The sequence below is a fragment of the Erpetoichthys calabaricus genome, chromosome 3, assembly GCF_900747795.2.
Source record: "Erpetoichthys calabaricus chromosome 3, fErpCal1.3, whole genome shotgun sequence".
In the NCBI taxonomy this organism is placed as follows: Eukaryota; Metazoa; Chordata; class Cladistia; order Polypteriformes; family Polypteridae; genus Erpetoichthys; species Erpetoichthys calabaricus.
Window position 1 is genome coordinate 153454868 of NC_041396.2, and position 23522 is coordinate 153478389.

The 23522-nt window shown below is 38.0% G+C and overlaps 2 protein-coding genes across 2 annotated transcripts; one reads left to right on the forward strand and one right to left on the reverse strand.

Moving 5' to 3' along the window:
• Nucleotides 1-926: 926 nt before the first annotated feature.
• On the reverse strand, nt 927-3917 carry LOC114649376 (WD repeat-containing protein on Y chromosome-like). Its single transcript, XM_028798874.1, has one exon. The coding sequence runs from the start codon at nt 3915-3917 to the stop codon at nt 927-929; it is 2991 nt and encodes a 996-aa protein (XP_028654707.1).
• A 3634-nt stretch (nt 3918-7551) lies between these two features.
• LOC114649377 (WD repeat-containing protein on Y chromosome-like) lies at nt 7552-10731 on the forward strand. Its single transcript, XM_028798875.1, has one exon. The coding sequence runs from the start codon at nt 7552-7554 to the stop codon at nt 10729-10731; it is 3180 nt and encodes a 1059-aa protein (XP_028654708.1).
• The last annotated feature ends 12791 nt before the right edge of the window (nt 10732-23522 follow it).

The following is a 23522-nucleotide window of genomic DNA, read 5'->3' on the forward strand; positions in this document are numbered from 1 at the left end:
GCATGTGGTCCCAACCTCACAGTGAGACCATGGTGGTGGCCCTGGAGGACATGGCCACGGCCCATTTATTTTTTTCCATTCCATCAGGTGGTAGAATATAATCACTGAGTGAAAGACGTGGCAATATTTTGGCCTTTTAAGCTACATAGCCCTTTGAAGGCTTTTGAAGTTTCAGGAACACAAAGCATTCATGGCTCTCCAGTTGCACTATGGCTTAGTAGATTTTAGATGCTTGTCCCTAATCCTAGAAACAATTTTATCCCTAGCCAAAGTCTAGAATTGAGAGGTGACAAAAACAACAATTCAACAACAATTGTGTGAAATCAAAGATTAAAAGTGGAGTGACTAGTGTGAAACGTTTTGGTGGATAAGTGAATAAGTCACCCCATCTGAAAGCCAGAGTTCCTGACTAAACAGAAAGAAAAGTGAGAGAAATGAGTTTGTGTTTCTTTTTTTTTTTAGTGTACTTTGTGTTTCTGTTTGCTCATTCCTCCTTTGTGCTTGTTTTTTGCAAAAAAATATCTTTTTATACATTTTCAATATCTTGTAGTTGTTTGGGATTAAAAGAGTACCCACAAGAGCATCTTCTATGGTTACAGTTGGGATTAATACTCCACAACATTAAAAAAAACTTATATGCTACTCTGTTCAGCATCAATTTAACGTACCCTGTGATGCAAATGCAAGAATTTATATTTCAATAATGTATTGCCATTTGAAATACATAGTAAATTTGTAATAGTTTTTTCCAGTTACTTTTAACAATGGAAAGTGCTTGTTTAGCAACAATGAATCTATAGAGTTTGCTTACATGGTTGAACCATTAGAAATCCTCTTCTCCCATATGTCATAGGTCCACTTTGGATATGAAATCAGCATTTCTTTGTTAAATCTTCCATCTCTGATCTCTTGATCTACCAAATGTTTTATGTAGAACTCTTGTCTTCCTCAGAGGCAATGCGAGCAATCTCTTGAAAATGAGAAGCTAGACTATCTGTGCCATGCAACATTTCTTGGAAATCTGTCAATAACTCATATCTCCAATATGGATTGAGGCCTTCATTTAATACTTTTAGAGTCTGATATGAAGCAGATCTTTGCAAATCAGAAGGCATTTTTGCGATATGATCTGAAAGACCTACATTCCATAGATCTTGGCCAAAAGTACCTATGTATGTGCCTGAGAGCCTCCATAAACGAACATTGCAGTCTAAACTTGCTGTGATTATGATCTGAAGCTTGTCAATATATTCAATGTGGACTATACCATTCAAGTGAGGTCTCCAGGAGCTCAGAAGGTCAGGTGGGCCTGTAACAACATTGAATCCATCACGAAACAGTTCTTCGGGCTTAGTTCTGGTCATTTTTCCCCTGAGTCTACAGTGCTTAGGAATCAGATCATGAAGCTTCACTGCAGTTATGGGGGTCCTAGCACTGGAATCTTCGTCTGTGTCTTTACTGCCATGGCAGAAATTCTCTATGTCCCAAATTCTAAGATACCCGTTTGTGTCACCCGTGAGAAGTATTTGGTCATTTTTATCCGTGACCATTGTGCTAATGAATGTCTCTTTAGAACTCACCGCTTGAAACTTTCCTAACAGGCCACCATCAGGGCTGACGGACCAAGCATATATATGGCCATAACCAGAACTGGTAAGAACGATGGCAGTATCTGAACTCTGTTTTCGTGAGCGCAAACAATGAACCTTATGCACAGGTAATTTGGGCTGGTCTAGCTTTTCTTCAGTGGTGTTCAAGTGATCTTTTGTCATTTGCTGAGACCAGGAGGGGTTGGTGTCAGTTATGATCTTATTTGACTTTTTGTCCGATATGCTACTCACTGGTTTAGAATAATAATTTTCATCATCTTTCCTGCTATGTTTTTCCTGACTTTTAAAAGAACTTGCTTTCATCAATGGCTTATGCAGAGATAATTGTTTCTTTTTGAGATTAGCAGTCAAGGGAAGTTGTTCCACTGTGTCAAAAACCCTGACTGGAGCAAGAGTTTCAAGGCTTTGTTCAGCATTAAGTCTACAAAAGGCCTGACCTGCACTAATATGCCAGGCAATGATATCCCCACTACAGGAGGCAGTGACCAACAGTTGGTCATCATATGTATTCATAGCCCAGATATTGTCAGAGTTGTAGCATTTCCACTGTTTGCAATCCATTGCTTCATTTTTTTTAGCATCCAAATACCAGAAGACTCGATTACACCATCCTGAGACATAAATCCTGCGATTAATATATAATATTCCTGTTACCATTGCGGCTTCAATGTTGGGCAATTCAGCAAGACAAGAACCATTCATGAAATTCCACAGTCTGAGAGTTCCATCTTTGCAGCCAGTGATTAAACGTCTCTTGGGCCCATCAAATGCCATGGCTGTGATCTCCTGTCTCTTTCCCAATGTGATCATGAATTTCACCGCTTTTTTACCTGTCATTAGATCCCATACAGTGACCATGCCACCACGGCATCCACTCACAACTTGCTTAAAGGAAGAGTTGTACAAAGCTGTACATAATGGATAATCGTGTGAGGTTTTTTCACCTTCTTTGATTTTTGCCATACTAAACAGAATGCCAATGTCCATGCCTGTAAAGGCAAGAACTTTAGTGTCATCATCATAGTGAATGGCAAAGAGTGGCACGTTAACTAAAGATATACGAAAATTCTGAATACAAACTGCTGTTAAAAGATTCCAGACACGCAAGTCATTGTCTCTTGAAATGCTTATTGCCTTGAAACCTTCCGTATCAACTGCAATATGATCAACAGGGCATTGGTGACCTTCCATCTGGGACATACTATTGCTAGAAATGTGGGGATTCCATTTCCTCACTATACAATCGAATCCTCCTGTTATTAGACACTTGCATTTGGATGAGTAATCAAAACAAAGTATTCCTCTTTTGGAGTAAAATACTGTTGTTTCAACTTTATTTCTGCAAGAATAAGGTAGTTTTGAAATGGCCATGCCAGTGTCATCCAAAGAGGAACAAGAAACAACTGCATGGAGGTCTGAAATATACCTGATCTGCTTGCACATGTTATCATGAACTGCTGATATTTTATAACAGAGGTGGTTCATTGATTTATTTCTAAGTAGGTCACGAACTAAAATTTTTCCTGTACCTGCTGATTTTGAAGGACATTTTAAACTGAAAATGCCATAGAGATAGACATCTAAAGAAATAAACACCAAGACACTACCTTTGCTGTCCCCACAGCAGAACACTCCTTTTTGGCCATCTGACCAGTAGTGCATAGCAAGTACACAATTATCTAGTCCACCTAAGGAAAAAACTTTTTTACACTGATGAGACAAAAGATCAAAAAATTCAACATCCCGATATGTAGAACAGACTGCTATCATATGCAATTCAAACAACCAAGTCATGTCTATCACTAACTTTTGATTAGTGTGAAAGTCTTCTTTCTGGTAAATGTCAATAGTGTAGAGCAGTTTAAATTCATCATTCCACTTTTTGAGTATACCATCTCGGGTAATTGAGAGGTATTCTCCAAGCTTTATTCTGGATTCAATGACATCGCTTAGATAATTCTGGGGAATACGTCGGAACAAAAGTCTCACAATAGGCTCACAATAATTAGTGTAAACAACTTCCATTGGTTTAGGAAAATAGTGGCTCTGAATATACTTTTCTAAACACTCTCTTTCTCTATACTCCTGCACCATGTAATCAAGATACTTGTGCCAGTCAACTGTTCCATCACAATTTACATCCAGCTTCATGAACAGCATATCAATTTCATCATTACCCATATCTTCTCTAATACTTTTAACAGCTTGCCTAAATTGATTCATATTCAAGCTTCCACCGCCTTCATTAAATATATTCTCAATCTTCTGAAGATCCTCTTTATAGGTAAAATCTCCTAGAATTTCCATAATTACGTTTTGAAAAATCTGAGAAGCTGGTGATATTACTCCACAAACCCAACTAACTGAAATGGAACAGACGTGGAGAGTGACTCATAATAGAGTGTAAAATACCTATTTATGCAAATGAGAAAAGAGCCCCACCCACATTCAGAGGCAAGAGGAAGAGTAGGTAAACAGCCAATCAATTGTTCTTAATTGTGTGTGTGTTTTTTTCATTCATTTCAGTTCTATATATAAGCATTGCCATACTAAACAACTAACTGAGAGATTGGTATTGATTTTGGCATCAGCACAAATTAAAATGAATTAAAATAAATAACTTTCATTTATTGATTTTTCAAAGATTTTTTCCTCCCACTGCCACATCCAATGACCAGTCTCCCCATATCATTTCTACTACCTTAACAACTCCTTCAACATCAGCTGGAATAGACAGTGACAAGTCCACCTCTGAAAATTGCTATGGGCTATGAAGACAAAGTAAGGAGACAACTGAGGAAGCTACACACAGGAAAAGCTGTGGGGCCAGATGGAGTCATTCCTTGAGTTGTTTAGGCATGTGCTGACCACCTTTGTGGGATCTATGCTCTGTAACCTGTTCAGTCTATCCCTAATATGCAGGTGGATGAGCCTGTGGTTTCCTGAATAATGGACTATCCTTTGGGCAGACCATAATTTGTGAGATAAAAGAATTTTTAATTCAATTAAAATGCAAAGATTTGTTAAAGTGAAATTTCTAACCGGGCAGCACGGTGGCGCAGTGGGTAGTGCTGCTGACTCGCAGTTGGGAGACCTGGGGACCTGGGTTCGCTTCCCGGGTCCTCCCTGCATGGAGTTTGCATGTTCTCCCCATGTCTGCGTGGGTTTCCACCGGGCACTCCTGTTTCCTCCCACAGTCCAAAGACATGCAGGTTAGGTGGATTGCCGATTCTAATTTGGCCCTAGTGTGTGCTTGGTGTGTGGGTGTGTTTGTGTGTGTCCTGCGGTGGGTTGGCACCCTGCCCAGGATTGGTTCCTGCCTTGTGCCCTGTGTTGGCTGGGATTGGCTCCAGCAGACCCCTGTGATCCTGTGTTCGGATTCAGCGGGTTGGAAAATGGATGGATGGATGGAAATTTCTAACCAGCTTAACTATAAAAGTTCATATAAAAGTTGATTAAAGTATGTACTTAGAAGGTTAGTTATGTTCCTTAGAAGGCTGGCGTCCTTCAACATCTACAATAAGATGCTGCAGATGTTCTATCAGATGGTTGTGACGAGCGCCCTCTTCTACGCAGTGGTGTGCTGGGGAGGCAGCATTAAGAAGAAAGACGCCTCATACAGGTGAGGAAGGCAGGCTCTATTGTTGGCATGGAGCTGGACAGTTTGACATCTGTGGCAGAGCGACGGGCGCTAAGCAGGCTCCTATCAATTATGGAGAATCCACTGCATCCACTAAACAGTGTCATCTCCAGACAGAGGAGCAGCTTCAGCAACAGACTGCTGTCACTGTCCTGCTCCACTGACAGACCGAGAAGATTGTTCCTCCCCCAAACTATGCGACTCTTCAATTTCACCCGAGGGGTAAATGTTAACATTATACAAAGTTATTGTCTGTTTTTACCTGCATTATTATCAATCTTTAATTTAATATTGTTTTTTGTATCAGTATGCTGCTGCTAGAGAATGTGAATTTTCCCTTGGGATTAATAAAGTATCTATCTATCTATCTATCTACAAAAACCTTGACTTGGGTGGAAAGGTGATCTGACAGAAATGACATTAGCGACAGAGTGGAGTCAAACCTACAATCTTAAAGTAAAGTAAAGTCATTTCAGAAAATCCTAACCATGTTAAAACCTTACATGTGTGAAGTACTGGAAATGTGCGTTTGTCTATTGGAAAATCAAACCTTCAATCTTAGAAATGGCCAATACTTTATCCACTGCGCCAATATCGTCAAATCACTGAAAACAGTATTTTGCACAATATATATATTAATGATGAAAAATTGGTAAAATTAAAAAAAAAATTTGATTGAACGTCCAACACACTAACAACTTGACCAATGCTGCTTAACTGTCATATTGAAGTAATCTGACAAAATTTCATTATCAATTAATCAAAAAGATTTTTCTTTTTAAGTAATTTGTCTACATTGGTCTTGAACCTTTGACCATTTGATTGAAAGTCCAACATGCTAACCACTTCACCAACACCACTAATTTTTCATATATATATGTGTGTTGAATAAAAGCACTATATATATGTGTATTCGCTAAAAGTATAAGGAAATGAGAAATGTAAATTTGAGTTCATTAACATGCAGATCCCAGGTCAAAACTAATGAAATAGTGTCTTGTCACCGAAGATTAGCATGCATGCAAAGTTTGAAGGAAATTGGTTTGGTAAAAGTGGGTAATAAAATTGATTTGAAAATGTGACCCAGATAAACAGGCAGGGCAAATTGAGTAAAATTGTATAAAAACAGAATCATATAAAAAAAAGTCTAGATTATGTTCACCATGCAGCTTAATTATGGTTTGTTCAGTCATTCATGACACAAATCTAATCTTTTCAGAGAAGTGTGAACAGCCAAAACTTTCACATCAGATTAAGACACTTTCATATTGTGGTCAGTCAGTCATCAGTTAGTCAGTCATTGTCTAACCTGCTTAGTCGTGAACAGGATCACAGGGGCTCCCAGAACCTATCCAGGCTAGCAGAGGGCACAAGTTCATCCATCGTAGGGCAAATTCAAACACACACATCACACACTAAAGCCAATTTAGTAGTGCCAATCCACCTAATCTGCATGTCTTTAGACTGCCGGAGGAAACCCTTCAAGACATGGGGAGAACATTCAACATGAACCCCAGTCTCCTTACTGTGAGGTAGCAGTGCTACCAATGCGCCACTGTGCTGTACTTTATTTTCAATTAATGCTATCTGTCTTGTATACCATAGCTGTAGTATACCATTCATACCATTTTTGATATTATTTTATGAAGCCATGGGGCTGATATCCTTCCTTTCTTTCAAAATTCTGCATTTTTTAATAATGGCTTCATTAAACAGGATGCATTTGCAACATTTTTAATACTTGATTTCAGATCTCATAAATTACCTTAACCACTTTGAGATTTCTGTCTAAATACCGTAATTTAATTTTATATAATTTTAAGTATTGTAATTCAAGTTTTCAACTTGTTTTCAATAGCTAAAATATTTCATTTAGGCACAATAAAGGTGCAAGGGTTTGAAATGTGTGAACAATTTCAAATATCTAGTAGCACTGTATCTTATTTATTAAACCAGTGCATGCCAGTCTGCGCCTCTTGTAAATCCACTTCCATAAAGAAGGCTAATTACATTTTTAGCTTCTGTTAATACTGGTAGACCAGTTACTGCCTCCTTTCTCCATCCACCTAAGATAGGTGGGGCCACAAGTCATATTGAAAAGATTAATTCAAACATTATTAATATGTATGTTAGCCTGATGTGTGTCATTCAGGGGTTGGTTTTCATAAAGGAAGGTTTATGGTGCAGCACACATAGACATTATTTCATTTTTGATGAAATGTTTTCAGTTTAAGCAAATTTTGTTATAGTCCATACACATTTTAATTACTCCTGGGAAGAGGATAGTGTAGAAATAATAACATGGATCTTCTTGGCAACCTCACTTACAAGGAGGACCTTAACCAGATTAAAAGCATCTTTAGTGAAGCTGAATTGGACAAAGGGGGTTGCTTGGATATGTTGGAGTTTAGGCAGGCTATAAAGAATTTTAGGGATGATTTGGATGAAGAGGTTATTGACGCAGTTTTCATGAAAGTAGATGTCAGCAATGATGGCACAATTAACTGGTGCAAATTTCTAGATTACACAGTACTAGAGTACCAACAAAAAGAAGCTTTACAAACATTCGATTTGTCTCATTTTTTCCCAAAACCAATGGAATTTGCTGCAAAATGTCACTCCGATATCATTGTAAAGCTTCTGTTCAAGGATATTCCTAAAGATTATGTAAGCAGTATGTCCACTAACAGGAATCCGCCTGGAGAATACTTATCGATTAGCCGGGATGGTGAACTCATTAAATGGAGTGATGAGTTCACTTTGCTTCATAAGGTCAACATTAATAAGACAGATGACAACTGCAAAAAAGATAAGTGGGTAATAGACATGGCTTGGCTGTATGAATTGCACATGGTAGCTGTTTGCACAACATACAGCGATATTGAATTTTTTGACCTTGTTTCGCCAGATTGTAAAAAAGAGTTGTCCCTAACAGCAATTGACAACTGTGTAGTAACCATCAGCTACTGGTCAAATGGCAAAAAAGGAGTGTTCTGTAGTGGAGATGATAAAGGAGGTGTGATGGTGTTCATGTCTTCTGATATTAATATTTACGGCCTGTTCAATATGAATGCTGAGAGTACAACAGGGAGATCCAATAAAATTTCTGTTCGAGATCAGCTAAAGAGTAAATCCAGAAACCATATGTGTTTCAGAATTACAGGCCTCCATGAAGGCTGGTGTAAACAAATAAGGTATATTCCTGATCTCAATGCAGTTGTCACCTGCTCTGCCCTAAGTGACACTGGCATGGTAGTAACAAAGCTTCCTTATTCTAGACGAAACAAAATTCGAAATAAGTTGTTTGATTCAAAAAAGGGGATACTTTGCTTTGACTATTCCACCAAGAGCAGAAGCCTATTCACAGGTGGATTTGATTGCATTGTGAGGGAATGGAATCCCTATGTACCCAGTAATTGCATGTTTCAGATGGAAGGACATCATTCTCCAGTTCAGCATATTGCAGTCAACAGTCAGAGCCTCAAGATTATTAGCATTTCAAGAGATGATGAATTACGTGTCTGGGATTTGCTGACAGGAAGTTGTCTTCAAAAATTGCTATTAACTGTAGGAGGACTGTCCATCTTTTGTTTCTGTTACCATGAAAGCACTAATTTACTTGTCGTAGCTGCTACAGAGATTGGTATTCTCTATGGTATAGAAAAAAGCAGGGAGTGGGAATACACTTCACATGAAGAGCCTCTTTGTACAATTCTGTACAGCAGTAGCTTTAAGCAGGTTATTAGTGGTTGCATTGGAGGCTTTGTTAGTGTATGGGATATCCTGACAGGGAAGAAGGTAGTGCAATTCATGAATACAGAAGATAGAAAAATAGCTATCACAGCAATGGCATTTGATAACCTACAAAGACGCTTAATCACGGGCTGCAAAGATGGGACTGTCAGGATTTGGAACTTCAACAATGGAGAACTCCTTAGTGACCTGCAGAAAGTGGATAAAACAATGGTGACTGACATAGTGTACATTGACGAGAAGATTTATATCTCCGGTTGGCTTAAACGACTTGTCTGGTATTCAGATGCTAAGAAAGATGAAGAAATTGACTCCAAGCAGTGGAAATGCTACCACAAAGAAAACGTTCGGTTTATGGTAGCCTATGATAGCCAGCTACTGATGACAGTTTCCTACATTGGCAACATTATTGCATGGAATACTGAACTGGGTGAACCCCTTTTCAGATTTAATGCTGAACGTAGCCTCCGACCCCTTGATCCTATCCGGGTTTTTGATAAAGTGCTTCCTGTCTTAGATACTGCTACCAATCTCAGTCCAACTGATACTTCCATTCACCTAAGTGTACTGAATCATAAAACTAGAGCCAGAACAAGAGAATCATCTTCTGCTGCAAGTGAAAGAGAACTGACTTCTTCATTTACCAGTCAGTCAACCAGACTTATTCCATCCAAACATGGTGAAGAGCATGATGTGAGTTCATTGGATGATAACTCAAAAAAGAATGTGAGTGCTAATAATAGCATTTTGTCTTCTCCACAAGTGACAGAGAAGTCAGGCACTGACGAAATTCTAGACAAGCCCAAAATAACCGTTGAGAAACTGTACTTTTTACGCTCACGGAAGCTTGGTCCAGATGCTGCAACTCTGCTTACAAGTGCCTCTGATGGTTATATTTTAGCCTGGTCTGTACATCCTGATGGGGGCCTTCTGGGAAAGTTTAAAGCTGTCACTTTCAATGCATCCTTTATCACCACAATGACCACAGATGAAAATGATGAAATACTTATTACAGGAGATACAAATGGTTACATCAAGATTTGGGACATTGAGAATTACTGCTGTAGTAAGAAAATAGTCAAGGAAAAGGGCAATAGTGTTGAGATTTCAGGGAGTGAAGTGAAGCTCAAATACCTGATTCCACTGTACTGTAGAGTTAGGGGAGACAAGTCCCATATAAAGGGTGAATATGAGGCCCATGGTGAATGGAACGTCTGTCTGGACACCCCTGACTTACTGTGCTCCTTTAGGTCACATCTGAGTAGGTTGGTTCAAGTTCAGTTTGTGGACCGATTCCAGCTTATAATCACAGCAGGTTTAGATTGCAATATTCGCCTGTGGAAGATCTCTGGCCATTATATTGGTAACTTTGGCCAATCTCTGTGGCAGCTCGGCATTTTTGATGCCAATGGAAAAGTACCAATAGATTTAAAGAGAGTGGGCTCTTACCAGACTCTGAAAGTACTGCATGAGGGAATCAATCCCTTCTGGAGGTGTGATTTCCTGGCAGATTTCCATGAGCTGCTATTGAGTGGAGAGAGTACCACCCACCATTTTAAGGAAATTGCCAAAATTGCCTGTTTCCCAGAGGAAGAAAAGGTTCCTGTGGATGAAATAGAGATCGACATTGAAATCCCTATTTTGTATCCAAATGAACTGTCCCAACCAAGTCAAACAGAGAAATCGGCAACAGAAAATGCAACCATCAGTGTAGGGCAGGAATCTTGAAGAAGGTGATTGAATATGCTTTTATACTGTAACCCAGGCAACTAGGGCCAGTACCATTCAGAAGCACTATAAAATACATGTAAAGATTTTAAAAAATTAAGCTCTGGTAAACAACTGATAATTTAGATCTGAGAAGACACCCTCACAAAATGAATATAAATGTGAACAAAGAAAATAGACATTTGCAAGAGGTAATCTCTCAAATCACTAATATATTAATATAATACAAAGAACACTAATAATCTGAGTGAGATGGTTTAACCATATACCATTTTCATATTAATGCTATATGATTAGGATGATTTCAGAGAGTGCTGGAATAAATTGCAACTGAACTCGGCATTCACTTGGATTTTGTTGAAGATAAGTATAAAGGGTAAGTAAAGCACTCATAACTACATTCTGACAGCAATGAACTGTAAAGAGATGGCATCTTTCTCCATGTTAGAATTCCTATTTTATAATGTGGGTTGAACTATAGGATAACAATTTCATATAGCATAAGTGATTTTATCTCATCCTCTGCTCCCTGATACTCTAAGCCTTTAATTTTGTTGAATTTGTATATGAGGTGAAGCTCAACAATTGTGGCATATAAGCTCATGCTAAAATTTGCCAAAACTTGTAACAACACCTCAAACTATATTGGTTGCCATGACCTTTAATAATCAGTATTTTTTACTTGAAAAAGGGGTAAAGATTGTTTTGATTTACTGCATACCCAATATTTATACTACATTTTCAGAAATATATTAAAATGTAAACTGTTAAAAAACTACTTCATGGTAAAGTGAATGTGCCCTACCTAATTTAACATTCACTTTCACACTCGTTATAGGCTGGAAAGTGCAGTGTCTTTTGCTATTGGTCTTCAAGACATGAAATAAAATGGTAATGACTAGAGCATATCCTGTTATGAAAGTCATTGCCAGATAGCATGCTAACACCCCTGTGTTTCAAGGAAGGAAATGGGCTTGTTTACAGAGAATGTTCAAGGGGTTTTGACTTCTAAAAGGAGCGGAGTATAGGTTACATTTATTATAGTGTATCTGTTGTGTACAGTTTGAGGTACCAACATAAGCCCTAAGTGAAGGAGAAGTATACCATTTTTGTGCTCATTATAAGACAATAAGGTGACACTATAAATCCTAATTGAATTGGTCTATACTATTATTTTTTCAATTAAATTCTCCATGATTCAAAAGATGAGTTCACTTCTGCAGGGCCACAATGGTTGTAGGTTTTTGTTCCAACTCAGTTGCTAATTTAGATGCATATTCATGCCAATAACAGAACTTATTTAAAATTTTATGGTATCTCTGTCATGTCTGATCATTCTTACTCTATTTTGTAAGATTTTTCTTTTCTTGGATATCAACCAAGTAAGTAGTGAACCGGAGCAGGCTAAAAATTCTCACTCCAACCTTCATTTTTTTGTACCCAAATAAATAGTTCATTAAAATGAATACTTTATGATAAGCACACAAAATGTTTAAATAAAAACAATTTATAAAGTGAGCTTTTGGCACCTTTGTCATGTGCATCTCATTGCTAATTGTCAACCAGTTAAGAAAACAAGAAACAATTAAAAATTGAGAATGCAGCTCTGTTCAAGGCTTGAGAAAGCCATCAAAGTTTGGAAATCTTAACAAGTCAGTTAATGAAAATGAAGTCCAAAGATGTTATTTGAGAACCACAGACTTTTTCATCAAGAATAACTGGCATTTAAATAAGAAATTTGATCGCAACAAAATCTTTCATCCACTGCAGCCCTCATGACTGAACTTATACATCCCTGCACTAAAGCCTTCTCTCCATAATGTGACACACTTTGTGTTAATTATGTGTAATTATTCAGTCAGTATGTAGCTTTATATTCACTAACATGTGAATCCATCAGACAGTTTAATGCTTAGAACAACCCAGTTTTTATTTAGTGAGTGAAGAGCTGAATGATAGATAACTAAAAAGTGCTAATATCTATAAAATATTTGAAGGATATCCTCACAAATGGAATCCTGTTGGGCCCAAAGCTCAGGGGTGGACCTCATCAAAATTAAATCAGCTGAGCCTTCGACCCAAAGCCAATTACTGTTGTCTAAATCATGTGGTATGCGCAATCTGTTCAGGTATTATAATAAAGTTATTGGATTATGTTTAAGGTCCTGTAAATACAAATAAACATTTGTGTTTGGGTGAATAATGCACTTTTATTCAATGTGTCAATAGGTTGGTTCTGGCTAGTGGCAATGGTTAGTGGAGGGAGGCAAAATGTTTTGTGAGGCCCAGGGGCTCATGGACTTGGGATTTATCCCTAGGTACCCTGTGTAGCCACCAAGGGGCACTCCAGCTCCCCAAACACCAATCACAAAGGCTCGGACACAAGTATAAAAGCATAAGGAGTGTTGTCATTATGGGAAACACATCTCTGTAATCACTTCACATGCCAAAGTCACGAGTACAAGTACACAGCAATGTACAGCACTTTGTAATACTGTTGTCTTTCTCTTCTCTCTTTACATCCTGGTCACTGCCTCCTACACTCCTCCTAGCAAGGTTTGTTCTCCCTCCTCTCGACTCTGGCTCTCTGGACTATGGCACAGAACTCCTTTTACATTGCCCCCGGAAGTACTTCCAGTGTCCCCAAGGCTTGGCCCGGAAGCATTTCCAGGTGAGGTTGGAGCTCCAAGAAGTACGGGTCCACAATTCCCGTAGCACCCCCTGGTGGCACCCATGGAATCCAACAAGGTTGGGCTGACAAACTGTGGAAATCTGTGGAGCTGATGCAACCCAGGGGGACTGCCAAATAGTGTTCTGGGGCAGACAATGCCCCATGCATGCTGTATCCCCCCTGTCCTGAGGGTGTGGGTCGGGTAAGCCAGACTCCTGGGTATCCCTCACACCTGTTAGAGAGGTGAAAAGATAAGGGCCGACAACTGTTATGTTTGTCAAAAAATGGACAAACAAGAATTTAATGGAGGTGACTAGAAGATGAGACATCAGAACAAAAAAGTGTGACAAAACCAGGAAATCAATCTTTTTATAAATAAAATGGATAAGCCAAAAATCTAAGTCAGGGGCACAAAAGAAGGTTAGAAGCACAAAAGTAATTCAGGTAATATGGTAAAATCTCATTAGATATCTGCAAAACTCAATTAACACGTCTATTCTCAAGCAAACCTTTAAATTAGTCGCAATTGGTATCAGTTGTCATGAACTCCAAATCACACAACTGGGAGGTGTATTTTGGCAAAATGACATTTGAAAATTGCAGAAATAATTAATAACCCTTATAAGATGAATGAGAATCAAAAAGCTGATATTGAATTTAAGCTCTCAGACCTCAAATGCCTATAGTGCATCTGGAAAGTATTCACAGCACATCACTTTTTCCACATTTTGTTATGTTACAGCCTTATTCCAAAATGGATTAAATTCATTTTTTTCCTCAGAATTCTACACACAACACCCCATAATGTAAACGTGAAAAAAGTTTACTTGAGGTTTTTGCAAATTTATTAAAAATAAAAAAAACTGAGAAATCACATGTACATAAGTATTCACAGCCTTTGCTCAATACTTTGTCGATGCACCTTTGGCAGCAATTACAGCCTCAAGTCTTTTTGAATATGATGCCACAAGCTTGGCACACCTATCCTTGGCCAGTTTCGCCCATTCCTCTTTGCAGCACCTCTCAATCTCCATCAGGTTGGATGGGAAGCGTCGGTGCGCAGCCATTTTAAGATCTCTCCAGAGATGTTCAATCGGATTCAAGTCTGGGCTCTGGCTGGGCCACTCAAGGACATTCACAGAGTTGTCCTGAAGCCACTCCTTTGATATCTTGGCTGTGTGCTTAGGGTCGTTGTCCTGCTGAAAGATGAACCGTCGCCCCAGTCTGAGGTCAAGAGCGCTGTGGAGCAGGTTTTCATCCAGGATGTCTCTGTACATTACTGCAGTCATCTTTCCCTTTATCCTGACTAGTCTCCCAGTCCCTGCCGCTGAAAAACATCCCCACAGCATGATGCTGCCACCACCATGCTTCACTGTAGGGATGGTATTGGCCTGGTGATGAGTGGTGCCTGGTTTCCTCCAAACGTGACTCCTGGCATTCACACCAAAGAGTTCAATCTTTGTCTAATCAGACCAAAGAATTTTCTTTCTCATGGTCTGAGAGTCCTTCAGGTGCCTTTTGGCAAACTCCAGGCGGGCTGCCATGCGCCTTTTACTAAGGAGTGGCTTCCGTCTGGCCACTGTACCATACAGGCCTGATTGGTGGATTGCTGCAGAGATGGTTGTCCTTCTGGAAGGTTCTCCTCTCTCCACAGTGGACCTCTGGAGCTCTGACAGAGTGACCATCGGGTTCTTGGTCACCTCCCTGACTAAGGCCCTTCTCTCCCGATCACTCAGTTTAGATTGCCGGCCAGCTCTAGGAAGAGTCCCAGTGGTTTCGAACTTCTTCCATTTACGGATGATGGAGGCCACTGTGCTCACTGGGACCTTCAAAGCAGCAGAAATTTTTCTGTAACCGTCCCGAGATTTGTGTCTCGAGACAATCCTGTCTCGGAGGTCTACAGACAATTCCTTTGACTTCATGCTTGGTTTGTGCTCTGACATGAATGGTCAACTGTGGGACCTTATATAGACAGGTGTGTGCCTTTCCAAATCATGTCCAATCAACTGAATTTACCACAGGTGGACTCCAATTAAGCTGCAGAAACATCTAAAGGATGATCAGGGGAAACAGGATGCACCTGAGCTCAATTTTGAGCTTTATGGCAAAGGCTGTGAATACTTACAGTATGTACATGTGTTTTTTTGCAATTTTTTTATTTTTAATAAATTTGCAAAAATCTCAAGTAAACTTTTTTCACGTTGTCATTATGGGGTGTTGTGTGTAGAATTCTGAGGAAAAAAATGAATTTAATCCATTTTGGAATAAGGCTGTAACATAACAAAATGTGGAAAAAGTGATGCGCTGTGAATGCTTTCCGGATGCACTGTACAGTATATCAAGATACCGAACATGACACTGCCAATGCAGTGATAACAATAAGGATGAGAATAGGAGACATACAAATAAATGAGGGAATGCAGCATTGGCAGCAATGTGGCACAGCACCTCACGTGAAGCAGCAACATGGATGTGCACTGGTGCTGCAGAGCAGCGCACATTGCTGACATGAAAAACCATAGCAGCGTGTGCCACTGAGCACTGCGCACACTTAGACAGGAAAAGAGCCAATGGGATCTCTGGTGATAATGAAGTACATTGCACAGGTCAACTGATTGTTTGCATTGCAAGCTCCAGTAGTACACTCTAAAAGAGAGGGTCTTTCGAGGTAAAGCATAAGTAAGCATGATGCACCGTCTTTCTTGAAAAACCATAGGTTTAAATGTTTCTAGTATTGATGGATGTAGAGAAAAGCCAAGCAAAATGACACCTTTTATTGGCTAACTAAAAAGATTACAATATGCAAGCTTTCGAGGCAACTCAGGCCCCTTCTTCAGGCAAGATGTAATACAGAAACTGGAGTAATGGCTAACACGGTACAACACCCTAGTATTGATGGAGAATAGCAGACCAGAGAATCTGGAAATTTTACAGTTATGTGGTTTAGCGTGTTTAATTTTTTTGTACTTTGATTTTGCTCTGAAATACCTGATTACACCATACCAACACCCTCACAAATACGAAAGATTAAGATATAAAGAACAGAAAACTGCAAAATTGTATTATTTTAATGTTTATACATAAAATTATCCATTGTCCAATACTATAGACATGGATGAGAAAACAAATTTCTGTATTTTTGTATTGGAATGGCATGTGAAGTTCTTCTCTCTCTCAAGTTTTTTTTACTAATTTTAATAATTTTAATAGACTGAAGCTCTTCTTCAGGGTCCAAGTACTTCATTTGTAAAACTGTTTAAATAAGTGATTATGTGGAAGGATCTGTTGATATTTTTAGTGTGAGATTAAATGAAGCAATCTTACCACTAACAAATAATGATCACCACCTCACCTGGCTGTATGTGTACCTGTTTTTCACAGAGATCGGGCTTCAGACAACATACATATCCTGTAAAAATATACAGTAACGAGCGCAAGCAAATGCCTCTTTAACACTCACTGTCATGTCTCTGCCAGGCTTCCTCTCCTGGCTGAGGTTCAAATTCCTGTTTTATGTAATTTACGCTCATTTTTTTTATTATTTTCCTTATGTTTTTGTACATTTTGGTTCTTGCCCTTATTACCAACTGGGGTTTGACAGTGTTATTCCCCCTGATATTTTTAGAGGTACATTTGAAACTTATTGGGACTTATGTGCTTTGGGATTCTTAGTTCTTTCCTGAAACAGGCTCTTAAAACCACTCTATCATAAGCTTTTCTACCGCTCCGTGTCCTTCAGACCTCCATTATACCTTTTCTCTTTCTTTCTTATTTCTCTGACTGCATTAATCACACACCCCTCTCATTCCTTGTAACACTGAATTGAACAAAGCCTTTGGAGTATTGGACATATGTTCTTAGAATCTATTTTGAGGTCATTAGAAACCTTTTATTATTACTTTATTATTACACGTGAATCCTACTAGTCTTAAAAATTCTGTTTTTGTTGTTAGATACGTTAATATTCACAACTTATGATTAACAACATTGTCATTCTATTTTCCTTGTTACATTCTTAAAGCTTGGATAGTTCTATATTCCATTAAATGAATTTTAAAGTAGTCATGCAGATTGTCAACAAATGAAGAAACTACATCAAAATAACAAGAAAATAAGTCCTCATTGTGGAAAAAACGTCACTTTCTTCAGTTAGATGTACTTTCACATTTTGTATTTTTTTACATTTTGTAATGTGTAATTACATTTTATAGCAATCCTTTTCAGACTCTCTCTTCCTCAGATTTGTAAGCTGCCCACATCAGTTCCTTCCTGGACATGAAGCAGGTAAATATGCAAAATGGTAAACTTAAATTTCAAGGGGGATTTGTTACTGACACATTATAAAAATGGTTAGAATTGATACTTCACGTCCTGTTTCTTACTAAAACACAGACCAAAACATTACTATCATTTTGATGGTAGTTTCTGCAGAATGGTGCCTACTAGAGCAGTAGCTTTAGAATACTCCTAGGAGATCTGAGATAGCATACTGACTGCTACAGTATGAGCATCGATATTTATAGTGAACCTGGCCTGTACCAAGGAAATCTGAACAGAAAAATCAACCAGTAATTTGAGTGAGTGATACTTAATATGAAGATTTGATGTAAACCTCCTTAGATTTTCCCACTTGATACAGTACATATGGCTTTAAAGTAATGTAGTCTATTGCAAAACAGTGTCCAACATGCCAGCCTGTTAAGTTCCACAGGCTACAGAAGTTCTTCTTTTAACTTGACCAGAATGTCTGATTTAATGGGTGAGCTTAAAAACCACTAGTGGCAAACCAGATCTTAGTTACAATATTTATATAAACAGAGACACCTCGTCTTGGTATGTTTGACTTATACACAGGGTTCTGGAAACTCGCAATATTTTGATCTGCATTTTGTCTGCCCTTCTCCAAGGGATTTGCCTCAGATGCTTTTTATGTCACATCTATTCCCACTCATCTGACAGCTCTGTACTTTTACCCCCAAGCTTACCCATCTTTACATTGAAAATCTTCATTTCTTTTGAGATAACATTTCATTTTCTGATATTTATGTATATTATCAGCAGAACAGATTTTCATCCATGTCTGCTGGTCTTTTTGCTAACAGTAATTTTGAGAGGAAGATATTTTTTCTCCCAGACACTTAACTGTTGGACAGGAGCGCACGAGGTAAGTCTGCATTTATCTGTCAGTTTTTTAAGTACACTTTTAGCCTGTGTGTATGTTTAGTCAGAAAGTGACTGTGTTTCTATGTATTGTTTAAGTTAGATTTTTATAATTTGTTTAAATGCAATGAATTCAAAGTAAGTGGAATATTACAATAGAAACCCTGCTTTTCTGATTCATCACCCTTTATGTTTCTGCTTTGCTTACTGCAACACTCTTTAATCTTGGCAATAACATATAGACATATGAAATGGAGGGGCTGAAATACATGGGTGTAATGCATTTGTCTTGTGCTTGCCTAACTAAAAACTTGTTATTATTTGTATTTATGCTGCTCTCTGCTCTTGCTAACCTACAATTAAAATGATAATTTGACTGTTTACTCATTTTACTATTGACTATTTACTAATTAGTGTTAAAAATAATGAAAGGCTGTCATTAATCTGTAAAATGCAGGAGAAAGTCAGATGCAGGTGTCTGTTTCCACAGTACATTCTGTATTTCTTTTTAATAGTACATGTTACATATCATAGTATAAACCTTTGAATTTAGCAATTGAGTTATATTTACTACACTTTAAATTCATATTTAAGGTCATGACACATAGCTGGACAAAGTATTAAAGCAAAATGCAGTGAAATTACACTGAAAGACAAGCTGAGGTAGGTCACCTCAATTGGTATGGTGGTGTACTCAAGTTTAACAAACTTACAAATTATTAAGTTGCTACAATGATCAATACACACATTCTTTCATTTACCTGTCTAATAATGTAATGTGATTATGGTGTGTAGATTAAATTATTATGGGAAGTTGTAGCTAATTCACCATAGTAGATTCACAGAGATTTGTGACTTAGTAACCTTTTCTTCCCATGGACAGTAGGCATGGTTAGCCATGTAGATAATCTCTTTGACAGTATAAAGGAATGTGGATTGCTGAACCATGTTAGGATAACTGGCCTGTTCTCATTAAAAGAGATTTAGAGAAATAGATAAAGAGGGAGCAATTAATGACTGACTGACTGACTGACTGACTGACAGACAGACAGACAGACAGACAGACAGACAGACAGACAGACAGACAGACAGACAGACAGACAGATAGACAGGTAATAAGCAGCAATACACAATGCACAGACAGTGCAAAACAGTAAGCACAAAGTGCCAAGATATACAAAAGTTCAAGACGTGCACTATACATAACGTGCACTTTACATAACGTGCTGTGTGCTCAGTATAAATCTAATGTGGAGTGTTGCTAAAGAAACAATATCCCTAATAATGGGCATGATGGAAGTAGGCAGAAAAGTGTAACAAGTGGTTAAATGTTCACTAACATGGTAATGCAATATCATCGAGATGGACAGCATTAGACATGAAGATAACATACAGTACATAAAATGAAATATCTGAATATAAACATGCAATTCAGCCAGCAAAGCTCATTAATTCAATTATACATTTAATGTTACCTGTAGGTCACTAAGAAGGTAGTCAAAGACTCAGTTCCCGGTAAAATATACCTTCTGTTTTGTGTGAAGAAATATTTTGTAATGTTGCACAGAATTTACCCATAATTAGCTTCCAGGTACAATTATGCCCTTATTTTTCATTCTTTTTTTTGTTGGATAATTTTAAATGGCTCCTTTAATGAATTTAACTGAGGTTCAAGAAGAACAAGAACACCCCTAAATTAAGCAGTCTCTGTTTTACCCTAAAAGCCCTTTTCTCTCTGCTCACATTTTTCCAACATTCCTCTGTCCCCAGTTTGCAGCTATGCATAAGCCTCCTCCTCCTCTTAAATCAGAGCATCTCTTAAAGCTATCATTGCCAGGCCAGGAGTGTTACCTCTTTATATCAAGCACTTTAAAGTTTTAAAGACTATTGAGGCTCACAAACACTTTTAAAGCATTTTTTGTAGTTATTGAAATTACAGTTGGCATCCTCCTTACTAATTCTCTGTATAATTCTAAACATTGGTATATCTTTTTCCTTACACTGGAAAGATTCAACTTTTTAAATATTTCCCTTCATATACTGCAGTGCCTAGACAGGTTTAATAGCTTGTTTCTGAATTTTCTCTAAAAATCTAATATGGCAACCAAAGCTGGCACATAAACGCTCATGAGTTGCACCCTATAACCTAACATCCTATGTTTTTTTTTTAACTCACTGATGAATAAATACATTGATGAGTCCACTAGAAGTTTATTTTTTTGCTAGTATTATCTCTTACTAACAAAATTCCAAAGTAGATTAAAATTGACAAAAAGTTTTTTTTTCATTCAGGATGAGGGAATTTGCCCGATTGTTATCAGGATCTTCACAGTTCAAGGAGGTACTAGCAGTAAAGCAGGACCCAAGGATCCAAAAAGATGACGGTAAACCCCTTGTACCTGGTAATGGAAAGTGTGTATCAGAGACGCTGTGAAAGTCAGTAATTGGGAAACACTGCTGGTTAAATGAGTGGAAGTTGCAGTGTTAGCTGTAGTAACCTTGAAGCAGAATGACAGACATCAGTAAGAATGCACAGTTTTGGTTAATGTGATCCTCCTATGGGCATCAGTGCTCACAATATGTCTTCAGAACATGATATGGGGATTCTTAGGTTTAAAAACAGGGAATGTAAAGATTTGTTGAATGAAGTAATTATTAAGTTAAATGTCTGATCTGTATGTGAGTAGCATCTTTTAATGGTTTCCCCTGGGTAAGTTATATTACAGGATTTTCCATTTCAAAGTATGAGAAATATATACTCATTTATAATAAAATAAATTGAAACACATCTTTTGTCATGTCTGTCTTTCATTTTAGTCTGGCTGGCATCAAGGTACTACTTTGCCCAAGCATATTTTATTTGTAGTAATGTGTATTTATGTGTGTCAATAAAATCATCAGGAAAACGCAATGTTTTACAGCACCACTGCATCTTTGTGAGCAGAGTTTTATAGTTATCTGGTTAAAGCTCAGGCACCTAGGGCAGCTATCTGGGGTTCCTGCCTTATTAATTCTTGACAAAGTTTAATCTGTCTCCTATTGGCCATCTCTGATGCTGTATAGTAACTGAAAAACAGCTGCTGGCTTCTTCCCTGTATACAATAACTAGTCCTGGAGAGCAGGTAGAGAGCCTTTGAAGCCTCCTTATGGTAAAATGCGCAGAACTCAGTTTCCACCACTAGGTGGAGTAAACTGCCATCTACCCATTGATCCATGCTTGTATTCATCTTTGAGGACAAACTGCTCACTTTTAAGTATATTTCACATTTTAGAGATTTCGAAATGAGTGTGCTTCACTTATATAATTTTTGATTGTTATATGTTATATGTATGTATACTAATATTAGATTTATTTTAATGAATTGCATTTCCAAAGAATAAAATATAACAATATAACAATTTAAAAGACTTTCAAAGGTAGCACCCTTGTTTTTAAATGCTATACAATAAAATCCATATCAATTCTGTGTAATTGATAGTGTTTCTGTGATTAGTTTGTGGATTGAAGCATCAATAACAAGGTTCAGGAAAAAATCATCCAGATGAAATTAACTACTTTTATTATATTTGTTCTGTGCTACACTATGTGTTAACCAAGTTAAAAAAAAAAAAGGTCTGAAAAGCTGTATGCAATTGTGACATTTAGGGACTGATCTTTATTTCTGTGTACAGTGTACACAGGGACAGCCACAAGGTAAATCAACAATTCAAATAAAGTTATAAAATACATTTCTTTCACATGAAATATAGGCATTATACGGAGCAAGCAGGATAAAGAATGTTATATGTGAGGGAATGTCAATCTGCAACTAGTTGCTAGGGGCAAGGTTACTACTAGAATGGTATAGGGAAGGGTACAGTTCCATAGATAGCCTTGAGACAAGAGAGAGCCATAATGGCAACAGGAAAGATCCTGAAGATACCAAGGAGGAGACACCAAGATTGCTAGGGCCAGCAAGCCATCCTATCAGATAAACAGGATTTACAGTATCTGTCTAAATTTGTTTCCCATCTGCATCCCAAAGACAGGCAGCTTAGGTTATACAGAAAATTCTGAATGGCCTTGTGTGAGTGTGAGTGTCGGTGGGCCCTTTCCAGGGCTGTTTCCGGTCTTGTGCTTAATATTGTTAGAATATGTTTGGATTTAATAATAATTCTTTGCATTTATATAGCGCTTTTCTCACTACTCAAAGCGCTCATTGAGTTACAGGTTTGATAATGTTTTGTAATACATAAGTAGAAAGGAAAAAAAGAGCTTTCCTTAATTCAGCTTTGAGTTGTGTTTTGCCATCTCTCTCAGTAAAGCTCCGAGGGTCACTAAGTTTTCTATTACAACAGAATTCCAGCCTATCTCATACTGCAAAACCAGCTGTTCATACACAACCCTGAACAACCTCCAATTCTCTCAGCCTTTTTTCTTTTCACATTCACGCCAACTTTTTATAAACTTTTCTCACCATCAGCTCACAAGGGACATGGTCAACCATTCCCCTGTCACGACTACTGTGCCCCTTTAAATAAGAAAGGTAACTGCACGTGCACGCTCCCCTGCTGACAAGCTGTGGTGTGTGCTCACGTACACCTGCTGACTCCTTGCGCACCGCATCCTATGGCTACTGTTACTCCCCTGCTGGCAACAAAGTTGTAAAATGCGCAGCCTCAAAAACTTGACCATCTTTTCACTTCTTGCCACCTTTGAGGATTGACACCCACAACGTCGTAATGATAATAGTGAACCTGTATCTTGTAGTTGGCAGCATTTGTTTCTGTAGCATGATTTTGGGCTGTGTAACAAACAGAAAAAAGAAAAGCCCTAGTATGAAGTTGTTTATATCATTAAAATAAGAAATTTATTAATTTAAATAGATAAGCAATGTTCAGGGACATTAAGTTATTTTCTTTCATATTAATAATAAAAAAAACCTTTAAGCAAAAAAACTCTCTATCTTGACAGTTGATT